A 19,758-nucleotide genomic window follows, 5' to 3' on the forward strand; every position below is an offset into this window, starting at 1 on the left:
TCATCATCAGTTAAGAGGATCACAAAGAATACTTTTGAGAAGTTACGTCTTGTTCTGTGAAACAAAAGATTGCACAATACATCGTTTCTTGAAGGTATTCCAGTGAATTGACGTTACTGTAACATGAATAACATTCACAACATTCTGTCAACCAAACAAACACACTTCCACATTAAAAAAGGCCACACACACCTCACCAGACACTCCCTTTTCATTTTTCACCCATTACCAAGCCCAAAAGGAAAAAATAAATCTTTAGAGACAGTCGTAAAAAACTCAATTTTTTAATTAAATTCTATTTTAAGTTTTCTTTTAATATATAAAAGTTCTACAGTGACAGGATTGGCATGTAACCAGAAAAGAGAGCACACCATTGAGTCCTTTTCAATACACAATACCCAGCACAAGAAAAGTACAAAACAGAATGAACAACAACAACGACGACAACGACAGGTACACCGTGACACAAGACGTGTAAGTGTATTTGTGTTGTAGTGGGTACGAGTGCCCATAAGGATGGGGATTGATTGTGTGATTAAATAAATAAACGATAATTCTTCAGTCTGGAATTAGTTGCGTCTTCTGTTTTAAAGTGAGGACAGCACACTGTGCATTTACTTACATCTCATTTTTATCCACAATCATTCGCTCATACTTTGTCTCACACTCACCATCCCCCCCCACACACACACACATGCAATGCAGACGGTATTTCTTGCTTGCAATCTACAAGACGTTCACACGGGTTTGTACATGCATGAACACACTTTCCTTCTTTCTCTCTCGGTCTCATTTGGATTCACAGACGTAGTTCCCACATATATCGCATATTCATCTGCATTGGTTGGTTTCACTTGAATTCGCTTTTGTTGTGAACTCCTGATTAGCTTCTTTCACAGTGTGCACCATAAAATAAAACGTGCTGTTTGTAGGTTGTGTTGGTACACGCTGATACAAACACACACACTGGAGACTTGTGAGACTCATGATCTCGGTAACTTGTACTTCCATGATTAAACTGTCTATGTCTAGACATGTTCGCTAATTTAGACTATACAGTGTAGTGTGAGGTGAGGTGTACGGGTGCGTTTCTGTTCACTTTTTTTTTTTCTGGCATGGAAAAGAGGCTCTATGAAATCTACCAGTTTATATATTTAAACACAAACAGACTAGAGACTTGACAATACACAATACACACCGAACACCATGCCCGAAGTTATTTAGCACCAGAGAGATGGATTATTGTGTTGTGTGTGTCTTTTTTTTTTTTTGTGTGTGTGTGTATATGTGTATGTGTATCTAGGACACCCATCAACGTAAACCTAGGTACACATACCATCTGTGTATGCATCAGTGATGCACGTCACGTTCGTGTAAATCGTAAATCATTCAGGAGTTCATGCCTGATTTCTCACCATTGTGTGTGTATGCTTAAGTGTCTGTGTTTCAGTCACTATCGCTCGTGTCGCTGCTGGGATCACCCTGCACTTTGTTGCGGTGCTGCATGGCGCGATGATACGCCACCTGCACCGACTTCCTGATGTTGGACTTCCTGCCTTCCAGCATCTTCTCTTTATCCAGTTCCTGATCCACACCCAGAGGTACAAGCTTTGAGCGCGGCAGCCACTGCCTGCACACACGCACAAAATCAAACAGTTAAACACACAAACACCATTTCTTAACACTTGCATATGGCTTTTGACAGTCTAGGCTCATTTTCAAACCACACTGCTCCATTTCATTTTATACTTTTCAGCACTTTGTCTCATGCTTATTTCCTCTGCCCTATATACTGCTCTTTGTTCTTTAACACAGGATGTGAAGTAGTAAAAAAAAAAAAAGTCTTACAAAACTTGAACAGGCGACGACAGCAAAAAGGCTTCCCAATTCATCAAAAAGCAATCCAAAGAAAATGAACAAATCATTTGCTCGTGCAACAAATTCGTCATGCAAACAACAGTTGAAAGGACTATATAAACTTCCATATACCGTATCTCTGGGTATGATCCATCAGGTATAATTTGGATTTGTTCGCATTTATTGATGGACATCCCCAGTTATTAAGGTATTAGTTCAAATTTCGGAAGAGTACACCAGTGCTCAGGGTTCGGTGCCTGAAACTGCATAGAGCTGTGAGTAATCACGCCCTGTAATCAGTATTCTGTTAGACAAAAATAAGAATTTTGAAATCGATAAATGATGAAAATACAGTAAATTGCTACATAGGTCTGATGCTGGTTACAGTTAACCAAGGTACTGCAGTATGATAGTAAAACTCCTGGTTTCAAACACGTGGAAGTACAAAGGTAGTGTGATGGCCACAGCTACACAGGGTAAGATCATCCCACATTCTACCTTTTCTACTTTAAACCCCACCTAGTCATACTTGTAATGAGTCGGGGCCCGTTACAAAAGATCCCCAATGATTTTGGCTCCTTTATTCAATTAGAATCTAATAATCTACTGTAAAAGTGTATTAATGGGATGCGACATCACTCCCTATTCCAGACGGGAGCCCAGGAATTAAATAAATGCCATAAAAACAAACTGTTTTTAATTGTAGGTATTGTATTTAAAACTGTATGGATGTGCCAGAAGCCAAACCATGCATGCAGGGCGTTCTGAGTCAAAAGGGATTAATGATCCAAAAGTGGAGTCTGGTGAATTAACACAAGAACTTATTGCCATGTTTGTGTTCAGCAAACAAGCAATATTAAAACCAAGAAGTCCACTCAAAAGAAGTGGATATAGAAACCACTCAATGGGATTAGATCCTTACACGCTAACAAAGAAGGATTTTTCCTATGAAGGAAAAATTTACTCACTAAATTTGACATTAGTAGAATAAATTGATCCTATTGTAGCCGGAACTAAATACAAAAGACAATAGTTATGCATACTATTAATTAACTTAATGTGAAGATAATTAACATATAAATCAACAGATTTTAAGTTAAGACGGTGTTTATTTTTAATCTTTTGTATTTGTACTTATTTGTATCTGTACATGCACAACCCCACCAGCTCTGCTGATCAACTTGTATTTAAATAAAGTCATTCATTCATTCGATTTGGAAAATTATCCATCCGTTGAGTTCCCCGAGATCTCAAACTACCTGGTGCTGCAGACATCGCTCTACACGGACAAACAGATAAAAACCTGGAAGAGCATGGAGGAGTACAACATTTTATATGTGGCTGGGTTAAAGATCTGGGGATCAGGACACTACAAGATAGACGGCAGTAGACGGATTTAAATGCAGGAAGAGTGTTTATTAGCAGGCGGGATATTTACAAAAGAAAAACAGAAAGCAGAATCATAAAGCAGAGTATTTAAACAGTGTTATAAACATGGCTAGATACAAACGTGACAGTGATAATGATGATACTTCGCAAAACCTCTGTGAAAACAGCGCCCTTATATGTGCGTGCTGATTGCGCTCGAATCACTATCAGGTGTTTCCCATAAAGACCGGGTCCCAAGAGCGTGCACAACATGCTCCGTGAGTGAGTGCGGCCGCTCGAGCTGTACCAGGCTCAAATGCGCGAAGGCAAGTGTTCACTTGCTGTGTGACCACAACTTTTAGCTCACGTGTATATCGCCACCAAAATGCCTCATTTTCATCGATAAGCCACAGCAAAGCATCGCAAGCTGTAGTGTGACCGTAGTTTCATGAGTAGGATGAGATGTCGGATGCAACCCAGCAATTGTACCCTACTACGAGTAAAAAATTAACTTCAACTTGAGAAACACTGCTTTACAATCATCTATACGATCATACTCAAATAACTGACGACATGGTTTGTTTGATTTACAGTTTAGTTGCTTTAACCTTACATTGTTTGATATGGAGTGTACACATTTTAACACTGTAGGGTTGTGAAAGCTATTCTCTCTCTTTCATATATCATCAGATGGCCAACTCAGTGTCATGCAGCCACGCCCTCGTCTCTGGTCCCAAGTCGAAGAAGCCAGCTTCTGAGGGTGGGCTGTATAGGGGGCATTAGCCGGTGATTATGTGCTCGGCAGTCTGTTCGGGTTCACCACACTCGCATGCTGCACTGTCTGATAGGCCCCACTTCTTCGAAGATGACTTGAAGCGGTCGACCCCAGTTCGTAGACGGTTCAGCAAGGTCCACAGGCGGCGTGGCAGGTCTTCTCCTTTTACACCGCCTCCTGGGTCCCTGATGTATCGTTGGATGCGGGAGGGCCCAACCGTCTCCCACGTCTGTTTCCAGGATGCTGCCAGCCAGGCATCTCTGGACAAGTCCTCAGGGATAGACTGTAGCATCTCTTGTGCTGCCTTGTTGGATGGATGGCGAGACTTGAGCCTGCCTGATGGAGCCGGTGTTATTGTGGCTTTGTGCAGGATGTGCCAGTCATACTTCCGGGCTTTTCTTGCCAGGGTGAGGGTAGCTGCATCCTGTCGGAGACTGGCCGGGGCGATTCCAGCAAGGACTGGCAGGTGGGACACGGGTGGGTTTCAGACAACCAGTTACTATCCGGAGGGCGTTGTTGACGGTAGTATCTACCTTGTTCACGTGTGGACTTCTGCTCCAGGCAGGGGCACAGTATTCGGCTACGTGTAGAACAAGGGCTTGAAAGCTATATTCGTTTGTCACTAATCATGCGTTTCTTTGTTTGAGCTTTCTTTGAGTTATCTTCAGTTTTGGGGGGTGGTCCCTTCCTGTTTGGGCAAAAAGGCATGGTTGAGGAGACCTAAATCTTGGAGCCTGCTCATGAGGCCATACCATGTGCCCGAGGGAGATTTTGGCTTTATTTAGTTTTGCTTTGTATCTGTTTGGAGTCAGTGCTTATTTTTGTTTACCCCTTTTTGTTTTATTTGGTTTGGCCAAGCCACTATACATGTTCCCTTTTGTCTCATTGTGCAAGATCAGTTTTGTTCAGTTAACGTCATGTCAGATGTCTGTGTCTCAAGTTATATTTTTTGAACTTTTTTTGGCTCAGCCTTTTGGCTGAAGCCTGTAGAGGCACCTGGTCTGTATGTGTACGTTTAACCGAGTTTGATCGTGTTTAAGAATCCAATTGGCGTGCCAGCCTCAGGTAGTGATTCCACAGTTGTGGTGTGGTGCCACTGTGTACTGACTATGTAAGTGTCATGTTACATAACCTCAACTTGAGATGTAACCATCCATGGCTGAGCGGTCTAGATCGGTGTCCAGGAAAGGAGCAAATTTTGCAACATCGGTTCAAATCCTGTCATCGATGTATTTCTGAGTGGGCTCCCTTTTCTATTTATGTACCAAGCCTCAACGCCAGGCATTGCCCGAATGCCCGATTTGCCCGACCAAGACGTTCATGAAGAAATACTTTAGCGAGTTAGGCCCGTTCAGGCACACCTACGGTTGGCTTCTTTAAGCACAAAAATGATTTTCGAGCGAGTACGTTACAAAAAACAAGACGTATTAACCAGCATCCTTGCCTCCCCTATGATTGCCGTTTTATTTTTTTCTTCCCGACTTGTAACAGCGATTCAGATTGGCTTGCTTCAGGTGCACGTGCGCATTTGTGCTTTTCATCACTACGAGTGGTCACTGGTGCCCTCTATGTTTTCCTGAGTTGACTTCAGGATGTCCACATATAGACCCCTTGCACTGACGTCACATTTACCTTCGCAACTGTCGCTACCCGATGCCTGAGGGGCAAGCGAATTTTGTTCACATACTGAAGCCAAGTGAAGATGTCCGGTGTCTGTTGCTGTTGTCTGAAGAAAACTACAGCTAGAAAACCTTCTTTGTGTAAAGACTCCCCCCCCCCCCCCCCGACATCAACTTTTAGGAACAGAATGTTGCAAAAGCCAAAGCATTTACTCTCAAAGGACTCCGACCTGAACTGTGGGCTGGATGGTATCCCCACCCATCCATGTCTCAACAACCCCAAGGATGTCTAGTTACACAGCTATCTGCACTGTATCATTTATAGATTGATGCTTATTATTGTTAAAACAATATCTGAAGTGCTATTTGTAAAATACTAACAAAATATCTTGCTCTAGACTTTCAAACAATGTTGTAAGATTTTACTTTAATTTTACTTAATAGTGGATGGTACAATAACTACAAACGCTAACAGAATCAGCACATTCCAGTTGTAGCTACAGTCATAGAATAACTATAATCACCCTGTAATAATAAAAGCTAGTGGTAAGTACATTCAATGAATGGAAAGCCAAGCTTTTTTTTGGTCTCAAATAGTAAACCACACCCTCTACAGTAACTGTATATCATTTATATAGTGAATTATCCTATAGATAAATCTATCTTACCCCATTTATCATTGGCCCATCGTGCAAGATGAGGAGGACGGGTTGTTTAATTTCCTCCTAAATGCAAAGGCAAACTGAATGATAAGACAGTACTGCAGTACAGACTCCTGTTTTATAATGGTTTTAGTTTTAGAATTCATCGTTGCAATACTGCTAGTCATTGCTATTGGCAAAACAAAGTGTGTTGTGTGTCCTAAACTCTATAAAAAAAAGACGTATTACGTACTAGTACCGTACGGAAGTCTTACATAGATGATACTGATTTATGTTTCATGTTTTCAGGGCTTGTCTTGTTCTTCTGTTGCAGAAATAAATGTTTTTAAAAATAATAATAATAAAAAAACATGTACTTTTGTCTAAATAACTCAATTATACCCATAGAAAACATATTGGTATTGCCTTGAACCGTGTACTTGAAAACTTGCTGAAATACCGCAAAATTTTAGGGCAAAAGGAAATTCGGGGGGGGGGTTTGAGGCCATTTAAGGTGTCAAAAGTTAACGTTGAGGCCTGTGCACCGTAGCTTCTATGTCCTAAATCGGACAAAGGCTGAGCTCAAACCTGCAGAGGTCTCTAGTATAGGCCTAGTTATTATTCATTTTGGTTTTTGTAAACTTTAACGTTTTGGGGTCAAGAAAACCCTGCCTTTTGAACCAAAAACTCATGTGTCCTCTTGCCTTGCTGTTTGGTCCCTGACAGGAGTCATGAAGACTACTTCAAGGAAAGTAAATTCTCAGAATTTAGAGATTATGTTCCTTTGGCGTCACATTTATGTAAATCTTAGTCATAAATAGTAAAATGCGACGGATGATTAAAAAAAAAAAAATCAGTCATTTGGAACTGACTGCATTAAGCTTACTGGAAACACCATCAAGAAACTACAATTTAAAGTGGAAAAATAAAGGGGGTGAGAGAGAGAGAAACAGTTCCTGAGTGCCTGAAGCTACACAAGTTGCTGATTTACTTTGTGGAAACCCAAGGAATGTCTCTCACACACACGCATGACTCTGTAAGGTGGGGGAAGTCATTGTTTTTCATATAACTATTACTTAAAATGCACTTCAAACGTTATGCAAGACCTCGTAATCAAGAGCACAGAGTCTTTTGCAGCAGCTTTAAATACCGTATAAGGAAATCCAATCAAGCACCTAATCACAAAAAAAATTAATTTATATGGACATTTCTTTAGCTATACTGAATCATCAGTTATACAAGTGGTGAAATATACTGAACTGCTAATCAGAGTCGAAAGGGTGCAGAAAAGTTGCCTACGACTTCAAGTTCCAGAACTTGATCAGCATTTCCCTTCTGGCTTGCAGTCAGCTGAAGTGCAAACTTGTTAGCTTGACATTTTAAAATACCACACCTTATGAAAGGAGAAAAAACAAAAACCAACCGTTTTACCATTCCATAATTGTTTACTGAATTGAGAGTATTAGAGCTGAACTGGATTGATACCAAATGTGTAAAACAGATGCACATGGTACATTTGTTACAGTGGTGTTTGAAAGTTTGTGAACCCTTTAGAATTTTCTGCATTTCGGCATAAATATGACCTAAAACATCATCAGATTTTCACACAAGTCCTGAAAGTAGAGAAAGAGAACCCAGTTAAACAAATGAGACAAAAATATTATACTTGGTAATTTATTTATTGAGGAAAATGACCCAATATTACATATCTGTGAGTGGCAAAAGTATGTGAACCTCTAGGATTAGCAGTTAATCTGAAGGTGAAATTAGAGTCAGGTGTTTTCAACCAAAGGGATGACAATCAGGTGTGAGTGGGCACCCTGTTTATTTAAAGAACAGGGATTTATCAAAGTCTGATCTTCACAACACATGTTTGTGGAAGTCTATCATGGCACGAACAAAGGAGATTTCTGAGGAGCTCAGAAAAAGCGTTGTTGATGCTCATCAGGCTGGAAAAGGTTACAAAACCATCTCTAAAGAGTTTGGACTCCACCAATCCACAGTCAGACAGATTGTGTACAAATGGAGGAAATTCAAGACCGTTGTTACCCTCCCCAGGACTGGTCGACCAACAAAGATCACTCCAAGAGCAAGGCGTGTAATAGTCGGCGAGGTCACAAAGGACCCCAGAGTAAATTCTAAGCAACTGAAGGCCTCTCTCACACTGGCTAATGTTAATGTTCATGAGTCCACTGAACAACAATGGTGTGCATGGCAGGATTGCAAGGAGAAAGCCACTGCTCTCCGAAAAGAACACTGCTGCTCGTCTGCAGTTTGCTAAAGATCATGTGCACAAGCCAGAAGGCTTTTGGAAAAATGTTTTGTGGATGGATGAGACCAAAATAGAACCTTTTGGTTTAAATGAGAAGCATTATTGTGGCAGCGGGGGCGTGGTCAAGCATCAGTCTGTGACCGGAGGGCGGAGTCAGGGAAGGTAAGTGGCAGAATTACTGCACCTGATGTTAATTAATGTGTTTGTGTGTCTTCCCCAGTGACTGCGCCCTATTTAAGGAGAGCGAGCGAGAGCAGAGGGGGCTCTCTCCCCAACCAGACGACTTGTGTGCGTGCGTGGCTGGAAGAGTTAGTTTTTGCACTGAAAAGTGAAAATAAAAAGAGCTTTGTGAACTCAGTTCTGGCCTGCCGTCCTTCTGTGCTCCACCCACCCATACAAACTGTCACAGTGGTGCTGAAACCCGGGACAAGCACAGAAGAAAACAGCCCCATGGAGTCCTCCCCCTTCGCAGACCTGATCCATGCCCTCACCACGGCCCAACAGACCCAGCACCAGGCGTTGCTCGCCCTCCGAAAGGAGCAAGAACAACGGTTCGAGGCCCTGGTGCTGGCGCAACAGGAAGATCGTCGGGCGTTCTGGCACCTCCTCGCGTCGGCGGGGTCCACCAACTCCACCGCCGCAGGCCCGTCCCCCCTCACCCTAACGAAGATGGGCCCGCAGGACGACCCCGAGGCCTTCCTCACACTCTTTGAGCAGGTGGCAGAGACCTCAGGGTGGCCGATGGAACGGCGCGCCTCCTCCCCCTGCTAACGGGAGAGGCGCAGCTGGCCGCGCTACAGCTCCCCGCCGACCACCGGCTGGCCTACGCGGACCTTCGCCGGGCCGTCCTCCAGCATGTGGGGCACACCCCCGAGCAACCACGTCAGCGCTTCCGCGCTTTGCGCTTGGAGGAAGTCGGCCGGCCGTTCGTGTTTGGCCAGCAACTCCGGGACGCCTGCTGGCAGTGGTTGAGGGCCGATAACCGCGACATCGAGAGGATCATCGACCAGGTGGTACTGGAGCAGTTCATCACGCATTTACCAGCAGGAACCGCAGAGTGGGTCCGTGCCACCGCCCGGCGTCGCTGGATCAGGCAATCGAGCTGGCGGAGGACCATTTGGCGGCTGTCCCGACGGCAGGACAGTGGACAACCTCTTCTCTCCTCTCTCTCTCCCCCTCCTCCTGTGTCTCCTCCTCGCCCCATTCCCCCACTGCGGAGGAGGGGGCTGGCGCCCCCCCAGCCGGCCCGCCGCACCCGCGGTGCCCTCCTGTTTCTCCCTTCTCTGTCTGTCTCTTCCCCCCCCTCAGGTGAGTGAGCCCCAGAGCACTAGTGCAGAGAGGAAGCCCGGGCTGGTTTGCTGGCGCTGCGGGGAGCCGGGCCACCTCCAACAGCAGTGTTCGGTAATGGAGGTGGGCGCGGTGGTTTGGATCCCCGACGCGCCAAGAGCCGCCCTCGACCGGGCCGGAGTGTATCGCATACCGGTGAGTATCCAAGGGGATACATATCAGGCGTTGGTGGATTCTGGTTGTAATCAGACCTTGATTCACCAAAACCTGGTGCAAGACGAGGCATTGGGGGGAGCACAATTGGTGAAGGTGTTGTGTGCGCACGGGGATGTTCATGACTACCCTTTAGTGTCGGTCCACATTTTTTTCGAGGGGAAAAATTTATAGAAAAGGCGGCGGTTAATCCTCGCCTCACCCACTCGATAATTTTGGGGACGGATTGGCCGGGATTTGGGGAATTAATGAGTCATCTAGTGAAGAGTGGGTCCTGCCATAGTTTAATAGGGGTAGGTCCCGGTGTCGCGTTGGCGGGAGCAGCTGTCACAGAGCCATCTACGTCATCTCCGCGTCAGAGTGAGGAGCCGCCGGCTCCTCCTCTCTCTATTGGGGAATCCCTCGCGGATTTCCCGTTAGAGCAGTCGCGAGACGAGACTCTGTGGCATGCGTTTGACCAAGTGAGAGTAATCGATGGTCAAACGCTCCAGCCAAATGCCACCCCATCCTTCCCCTACTTTGTGATTATGAAGGATAGATTATACCAAGTGACGCAGGACACTCAGACTAAGGAGCGAGTCACACAGCTTTTGATTCCGAAGAGCCGCCGGGAATTGGTATTCCAGGCGGCTCACCTTAATCCCATGGCTGGACACTTAGGGCAGGATAAAACACTAGCCCGAATAATGGCCCGGTTCTATTGGCCAGGGATTCGTGGCGATGTCCGTAGGTGGTGTACGGCGTGCCGGGAATGCCAGTTAGTAAATCCAGCGGCCATTACAAAAGTGCCTTTGCGCCCTCTACTATTAATCAAGACCCCGTTCGAAAGAATTGGGATGGATCTCGTCGGGCCATTAGATCGGTCAACACGAGGGTACCGCTTTATATTAGTTCTAGTGGACTATGCAACGCGATACCCGGAAGCAGTGCCTCTTCGCAATATCTCAGCATGCAGTATTGCGGAGGCACTCTTCCGTGTCATCTCCCGAGTTGGAATCCCAAAAGAGATTCTGACTGATCAAGGCACCTCGTTTATGTCACGAACACTGAACGAACTTTATGGGTTATTAGGTATTAAGCTGATCCGCACCAGCATGCATCACCCACAAACGGACGGTTTAGTCGAACAATTCAATCGCACCCTCAAAAATATAATTAAGAAATTCGTAAGCGAGGACGCACGTAATTGGGATAAATGGCTCGAACCCTTGTTGTTTTCAGTGTGAGAGGTCCCCCAAGCCTCCACGGGGTTCTCCTCGTTTGAATTGTTATATGGGCGTAAGCCGCGCGGCATCCTAGATGTGCTGCGGGAAAATTGGGAGGAGGGACCTTCACCAAGTAAAAATTAAATCCAATACGTTATTGACCTGCGCGCAAAACTCCACATACTCACCCACCTAACCCAGGAGAATTTGCGGAAGGCCCAAGAACGACAAACCCGCCTGTATGACAAGGGTACGCGCCTTAGAGAGTTCGCACCGGGAGATAAAGTACTCGTACTGTTGCCCACATCAAGCTCCAAATTAGTTGCCAAGTGGCAAGGACCCTTTGAGGTCACACAGTGAGTCGGGGACGTTGACTATGAGGTGAGGCGAACGGACAGGGGTGGGGCGCTACAGATTTACCACCTCAATCTGCTCAAACTCTGGAACGAGGAGGTCCCCGTGGCGTTGGTGTCGGTGGTTCCAGAGAAGGCGGAGCTGGGGCTGGAGGTTCAAAAGGGAACATTGGCATCACGTACCTCTCCGGTCCCCTGTGGAGACCACCTCTCCCCGACCCAACTCGCGGAGGTTGCCCAGTTGCAGACCGAGTTTTCGGACGTGTTCTCGCCCCTGCCTGGCTGCACCAACCTCATAGAGCACCACATTGAGACGCCCCCGGGGGTGGTAGTGCGTAGCTGCCCTTATAGGCTACCCGAACACAAGAAAAAAGTGGTTCGGGAAGAACTCGAGGCCATGCTCGAAATGGGCATTGTCGAGGAGTCCCACAGTGACTGGAACAGCCTGGTGGTCTTGGTACCCAAGGCCGACGGGTCGGTCCGGTTCTGTGTAGACTATAGAAAAGTCAACGCGGTGTCTAAATTCGACGCGTACCCAATGCCTAGTATTGATGAGTTGCTCGATCGACTAGGCACGGCTCGCTTTTACTTGACACTGGATTTAACAAAGGGTTATTGGCAGATCTCCTTGACTCCATTATCCCGGGAAAAAACGGCCTTTTCCACACTGTTCGGCTTACACCAATTTGTCACACTTCCTTTTGGGCTGTTTGGGGCGCCCGCTATGTTTCAGCGGCTGATGGATAGGGTCCTCCGCCCCCACGCCACCTATGCGACCGCCTACCTCGACGACATTATTATCTATAGTAATGTCTGGCCGAGGCACCTCGAACATCTGAGGGCCGTCCTTAGGTCACTGAGGTGAGCGGGTCTCACAGCCAACCCATAGAAGTGTGCGATTGGGCGGGTGGAAGTACGGTATCTGGGCTTCCACCTGGGCAACGGGCAGGTGCATCCCCAAATTAACAAGACAGCAGCAATTGCGGCCTGCCCGAGGCCCAAGACCAAAAAGGGGGTGAGACAGTTCCTGGGGCTGGCTGGCTATTATCGTAGGTTTATACCTAATTATTCGGACGTCACCAGCCCGCTGACTGATCTGACTAAAAAGGGGGCACCAGATCTGGTCCAGTGGACGGAGCAATGCCAGCAGGCTTTTTCTGAGGTAAAGGCTGCACTGTGTGGGGGGCCACTTTTACACTCCCATGACTTTTCTCTCCCCTTTATGTTATCAACGGATGCGTTGGACAGAGGGCTGTGGGCTGTTTTGTCCCAGGAGGTGGAGGATTGCCCAGTACTGTATATCAGTCAGAAGCTGTCGGTGCGTGAGGGGCGCTACAGCACCATTGAGAAAGAGTGCCTGGCGATCAAGTGGGCGGTCCTCGCCCTCCGTTACTACCTGCTGGGACGCCCTTTCACCCTCTGTTCGGACCACGTGCCCCTCCAGTGGCTCCACCGCATGAAGGATGCCAACACGCGGATCACCCGTTGGTATCTGGCACTCCAACCCTTTAACTTCAAGGTGATCCACAGGCCGCGGATCTCCCGTCGGGGGGGGGGGGGGGGATGGGGGGGGAGTCGGCTGCAGGCCGGACAGCCGCCCGGCCTGAGTCGGGCGGTGGGAGTATGTGGCAGTGGGGGCGTGGTCAAGCATCGGTCTGTGACCGGAGGGCGGAGTCAGGGAAGGTAAGTGGCAGAATCACTGCACCTGATGTCAATTAATGTGTTTGTGTGTCTTCCCCAGTGACCGCGCCCTATTTAAGGAGAGAGAGGGAGAGCAGAGGGGGGGGCTCTCCCCAACCAGACGACTTTGTGTGCGTGCGTGCATGCATGGCTGGGAGAGTTAGTTCTTGCATTGAAAAGTGAAAATAAAAAGAGCTTTGTGAACTCAGTTCTGGCCTGCCGTCCTTCTGTGCTCCACCCACCCATACAAACTGTCACAGTTATGTTTGGAGAAAGGAAAACTCTGCATTCCACCACAAGAACCTTATCCCATCTGTGAAACATGGTGGTGGTAGTATCATGGTTTGGGTCTGTTTTGCTGCATCTGGGCCAGGATAGCTTTCCATCGTTGATGGAACAATGAATTCTGAATTATACCAGCGAATTCTAAAGGAAAATGTCAGCACATCTGTCCATGAACTGAATCTCAAGAGAAGGTGGGTCATGCAGCAAGACAACGACCCTAATCACACAAGTCATTCTACCAAAGAATGGTTAAAGAAGAATGAAGTTAATGTTTTGGAATGGCCAAGTCAAAGTCCTGACCTTAATCCAATCGAAATGTTGTGGAAGGACCTGAAGCGAGCAGTTCATGTGAGGAAACCCACCAACATCCCAGAGTTGAAATTGTTCTGTACAGATGAATGGGCTAAAATTCCTCCAAGCCGGTGTACAGGACTGATCAACAGTTACCGCAAACGTTTAGTTGCAGTTATTGCTGCACAAGGGGGTCACACCAGATACTGAAAGCAAAGGTTCACATACTTTTGCCACTCACAGATATGTAATATTGGATCATTTTCCTCAATAAGTAAATGACCAAGTATAATATTTTTTTCTCATTTGTTTAACTGGGTTCTCTTTATCTACTTTTAGGACTTGTGTGAAAATCTGATGATATTTTAGGTCATATTTATGCAGAAATATAGAAAATTCTCAAGGGTTCACAAACTTTCAAGCACCACTGTATATGGCATCATACCACAGCGCTGCTGTATTCTTGATTCTGATTGGTCAGATACATTTTCTGGAACAGGAGCTCTGACTGCTGTTGTGTTGGCTGTAATTCAAATCCCAGGTTAATATTAATGCACTAAAACATTAATGTTTTTGGTGTTCTAAAACACAGCTGTATCTATAATATCTTCCACAGGAACAGTATGACTGACGTGCCGTATAATTTAAGACTAATAAAAATACAAGCGTTGACGAGGCATCTTGGAATAAAGTTGGTTACAATCTAGAACTAGTTTTAATAATCTCAGAGGTGGTGTCTCGTATTCTTCTAGTAGGAAATGCTAGATCGGTTCAACTATATTCAAGATATTCTAACTTGTCAAGATATCATTTTTGCAGTGTAGAAGAAAAGACACCAACTCTGAGATTATTAAAACTAGTTCTAGATCGTCAAGTAAAATTAGCTGTCCATGCAGCAAGATGATTTCACGAGCATTCAGGAATTTTCTTCTCAAATTCAGTTTGTTTGCAATGAAGATAGAATCATTGCTCTGGTGAAGCTCTTTGCAAGATGTTGTTTATTTAACATTTGTGGTAGGGGTTTAAATGACAGTCAGAGGTAAAGCAGAGTGTAAGGAAATCTTCACGGCTGAGGACTTTTACTGAGAAACCACAAAGCACAACAAGCACTTTTGTCTTTGTAATGTAGAGATAGAGAGAGAGAGAGAGAGAGAGAGAGAGAGAGAGAGAATGAGGCCAGGAACAACCGTCTATAACAGTCAACGCGGAGAACCACAACACTGATTTTTCTTCTGTGGCACTGGTAAAATAAAATGGGATTTTTTTTTCTCTCTGCCCCTTCTGAAGTGACTTTCTGCAGAAATAAACTGAAAAATTATTTAAGATGTCCTTTGAATTATTTAAAAAAAAAAAAACCCTGCTTGAGTCAGGATTGTCCAATCTTATCCAGAACTATTCAACTCATCAAACTAACGATTAACTAATTAAACTACAACCCCGATTCCAAAAAAGTTGGGACAAAGTACAAATTGTAAATAAAAATGGAATGCAATGATGTGGAAGTTTCAAAATTCCATATTTTATTCAGAATAGAACATAGATGACATATCAAATGTTTAAACTGAGAAAATGTATCATTTAAAGAGACAAATTAGGTGATTTTAAATTTCATGACAACAACACATCTCAAAAAAGTTGGGACAAGGCCATGTTTACCACTGTGAGACATCCCCTTTTCTCTTTACAACAGTCTGTAAACGTCTGGGGACTGAGGAGACAAGTTGCTCAAGTTTAGGGATAGGAATGTTAACCCATTCTTGTCTAATGTAGGATTCTAGTTGCTCAACTGTCTTAGGTCTTTTTTGTCGTATCTTCCGTTTTATGATGCGCCAAATGTTTTCTATGGGTGAAAGATCTGGACTGCAGGCTGGCCAGTTCAGTACCCGGACCCTTCTTCTATGCAGCCATGATGCTGTAATTGATGCAGTATGTGGTTTGGCATTGTCATGTTGGAAAATGCAAGGTCTTCCCTGAAAGAGACGTCGTCTGGATGGGAGCATATGTTGCTCTAGAACCTGGATATACCTTTCAGCATTGATGGTGTCTTTCCAGATGTGTAAGCTGCCCATGCCACACGGACTAATGCAACCCCATACCATCAGAGATGCAGGCTTCTGAACTGAGCGCTGATAACAACTTGGGTCATCCTTCTTCTCTTTAGTCCGAATGACACGGCGTCCCTGATTTCCATAAAGAGCTTCACATTTTGATTCGTCTGACCACAGAACAGTTTTCCACTTTGCCACAGTCCATTTTAAATGAGCCTTGGCCCAGAGAAGACATTTGCGCTTCTGGATCGTGTTTAGATACGGCTTCTTCTTTGAACTATAGAGTTTTAGCTGGCAACGGCGGATGGCACGGTGAATTGTGTTCACAGATAATGTTCTCTGGAAGTATTCCTGAGCCCATTTTGTGATTTCCAATACAGAAGCATGCCTGTATGTGATGCAGTGCCATCTAAGGGCCCGAAGACCACGGGCACCCAGTATGGTTTTCCGGCCTTGACCCTTACGCACAGAGATTCTTCCAAATTCTCTGAATCTTTTGATGATATATTCAAACTCTGCAATTTTACACTGTCGAACTCCTTTCTGATATTGCTCCACTATTTGTCGGTGCAGAATTAGGGGGATTGGTGATCCTCTTCCCATCTTTACTTCTGAGAGCCGCTGCCACTCCAAGATGCTCTTTTTATACCCAGTCATGTTAATGACCTATTGCCAGTTGACCTAATGAGTTGCAATTTGGTCCTCCAGCTGTTCTTTTTTTGTACCTTTAACTTTTCCAGCCTCTTATTGCCCCCGTCCCAACTTTTTTGAGATGTGTTGCTGTCATGAAATTTCAAATGAGCCAGTATTTGGCATGAAATTTCAAAATGTCTCACTTTCGACATTTGATATGTTGTCAATGTTCTATTGTGAATACAGTATCAGTTTTTGAGATTTGTAAATTATTGCATTCCGTTTTTATTTACAATTTGTACTTTGTCCCAACTTTTTTGGAATCGGGGTTGTAGTAGAATCAGGTGTAGCTCCTGTTTGATTGGGGGGGGGCATCCAGACCAGCCCTTTGTGGACAAGAGTGGACACGCCCCTGGCTTAAATGAAAAATTGAAAAGCAATTGTCAGAGAAGTGTGCACAAAGCCAGGCTACAACAATGAAGGGGTTACAGAGCTCACTGGCTGAAATAGGAGAACCTATGCAGATATAAATATCATCTTCAAAAGATCTGGCGTCTATTAGAGAGTGGCCAGAAGGAAGCCATTTCTGAAAAAGACTAACGTAATGGCACGCCAAGAGTTTGGAACAGACCCACACCCAGGCAACACCATTCCAAAACATAAAAGACGGTGGTGGGAGCACCGGAGACGGCGACACCCCACACTATGGTGCAATTTCCAACCATTTTATAACACGATCTCTATGGTATTATTGGGTTATTGGAAGGAATGTAGAGTACAGTGTAACTGCCTGTTTTACTGTGCATATGACAATAAGCTTTTGAATCTTCTATGCCCTCGGGCTGGAACTGCAAAGCTCATTTCCATCAAGGGAAATATGAACGGAATCAACCAAACACACACACTGGAAAAAATGGCCTTTCAAAAATAAGAAATAAAAGATTAAAACAAAGCATATTTGCTTGAATCAGGCGAAAAAAATCTGCCAACGGAACTAGTCAAATTTGACTTGGTAAGATTTCTTAAAGTAAGATGAAAAATCTAACCTGTTTTTAGATGAAATAATTCCAAAATAAGATTGGGGAACTTATTATGCGAGATCTGATTAACTCAAAATAATCAAAATAGTTCTTATAACAAGATCGTACTTCTTACATTTAGCCATTCAAGTCATTTTTATTTATTTCATTTTAAGGGTATTTCACTTAAATTCATGACAAAGTCTTAGCAGTAAAAACTGAATTTAAGATAAATAAACTAATATTAGGATTGTTAAATTCTACAACTAAGCATTGCTAGCTTAAAAGATTCTCCTTTTGTGACCTGTAATTAGTAAAATACTCTAGATATGAGACCAGAGACTATCTTGAATCAAGTTGACGACACGTGTAGCATTGCAACAAGTTTATTTTTTTTCCCATTTCAACATTCAAACATCTCTTAAGATTCCACTTCCCCAGGACCTCAGGCACCAAAAAAATAAATAAATAAATAAATAAATAAAAAAAGTCTACACATTTTGACTTACAGTGCTTACACAACGCCAAAGCAACAGTGCAGTGTACGAGGGGTTTACAAGATCAGGCACAAAAAAAAAACAAACAAACAAAAAAAACCCCACTGAACTTAACTCACAGCATTCCAAAAAGACCTCACTAAAACGCCCTCCACTTACTCAAATTTTTTGAAGGCACTTGTCTGGTCTAGAGTATGTACAGCATCTAGAAGGAGCTCAATCTGAATGACTGAGAAAACAGTCGCAGTAAACTAAGATTCAAAGATTTCAGTAAAGTTCATTTATTCCCAAAACAAGCATACTTTGTTTTTTTTTCTTGAAACAAGATGAACCGCATTTGACAAATGTCCAAAATGTACTTACTTGTTTTAAAAAAAACTTGTTTTATTTTCAAAGGTGCTCCAAATAAGACTTTTTCAAGACATTTTGTCTATACAAGATTTTCAAGATGGACTGTCTAAAAACTAGCCTTTCTAGCTAAATGAGGTTTTGCTTGTTGGGCAATTATGTCTTATAATAAGGGTGGCTAGATGTTTTGACTTGAAAATAGACAAATAAACTTCCTAAGATTTTTATTTTTTGCAGTGCAAAAAGGACTTTGTGTTGTGAAAGAAGTCATGGCCTAATGGTTAGAGAAGCAGCTCTGAGACAAAAAGTTCATCGCCAGTTCGATTCCCTGGACCAGCAAGAATGGCTGAAGTGTCCTTGAGCAAGGCACCTAACCCCCAACTGCTCCGGGTATCTCATACATTACTCTGGATAAGAGTGTCTGCGAAATACCATTGATATAAATGTCCAAACCCAGTCTTAAATCTCATTGAAAATCTTTTGCATGAAAATTTCTGTACACCAAAGTGCTCCATCTAACGCGCAAAGCTCATAGAGAAAATATTAGGGGTAAAGACTTTTATACCTGTGTCACACATTGGCATTTCAGCCTTGCGTATGTACAGCGTATCAGGATGCGTGGCAGTAAGAAAGGAACGTCACCGCATCGCCAGCTTACACTGCAAAAAATGATTTCTTGTTGAGCGAAAATATCTTTAATATGGGTGAATTTATCTATTATTTCTTATTAGAAGTTTACTAGAACTCAAATATAAGATTATTTAGCTTACTTTGAGACGCTTTTACTAATTTCAAGCCTTAAATTTTCTTATTCTATTGGCAGATAATTTTGCTTCTTTCTAGAATTGAATGCTTAAAATGAGCAAAATTATCTGCTTGAAAGAAAGAAAATTTAAGGCTTGAAATTAGTAAAAGCGTCTCAAAGTAAGCTAAATAATCTTATATTTGAGTTCTAGTAAACTTCTAATAAGAAATAATAGATAAATTCACCCATATTAAAGATATTTTCTCTCAACAAGAAATCATTTTTTGCAGTGGTAGCTAATACTCTAGGACGCGTAACACGATCTCCTTTGTACGCCGTATTTTTAAGTCCGCACTTAAAAATCTGTCGCACATACGTGGCAGCTTTGATATGTCACACATACGGTGTAAAAACGAAAGCTACGCAGCGGGAACGTTGCTCGAACACCTATTACGCCGTGCGAACGCTTTAGTTGACGTGCGACGTAACTGTAGTGTGCAGTGTAAATGAAAAGGGCTTAGACAGGTCTTCTTTAAATTTTGTAAAGCAAATGAGCGACCTTTACCATGACGGGCTGCTCTCCGAACTTTGAGTCTAGTGAAGCCATTTAATTCATCATATA

At 43.9% G+C, this 19,758-nt stretch overlaps 1 protein-coding gene across 3 annotated transcripts in view; it reads right to left on the reverse strand.

Moving 5' to 3' along the window:
• Positions 1-268: 268 nt before the first annotated feature.
• The window catches only part of brpf1 (bromodomain and PHD finger containing, 1), a 93,244-nt gene continuing 73,754 nt past the window's right edge, over positions 269-19,758 (reverse strand). For all 3 annotated transcript variants that reach the window (XM_060931589.1, XM_060931592.1, XM_060931591.1), the window contains one exon: positions 269-1,630. In XM_060931589.1, coding sequence (XP_060787572.1) covers positions 1,447-1,630 — 184 coding nt within the window. In that variant the 3' untranslated portion in view covers positions 269-1,446. The remainder of the gene's footprint in view (positions 1,631-19,758) is intronic.

This window comes from Neoarius graeffei, chromosome 10 (genome assembly GCF_027579695.1).
Source record: "Neoarius graeffei isolate fNeoGra1 chromosome 10, fNeoGra1.pri, whole genome shotgun sequence".
Taxonomy (NCBI): Eukaryota; Metazoa; Chordata; class Actinopteri; order Siluriformes; family Ariidae; genus Neoarius; species Neoarius graeffei.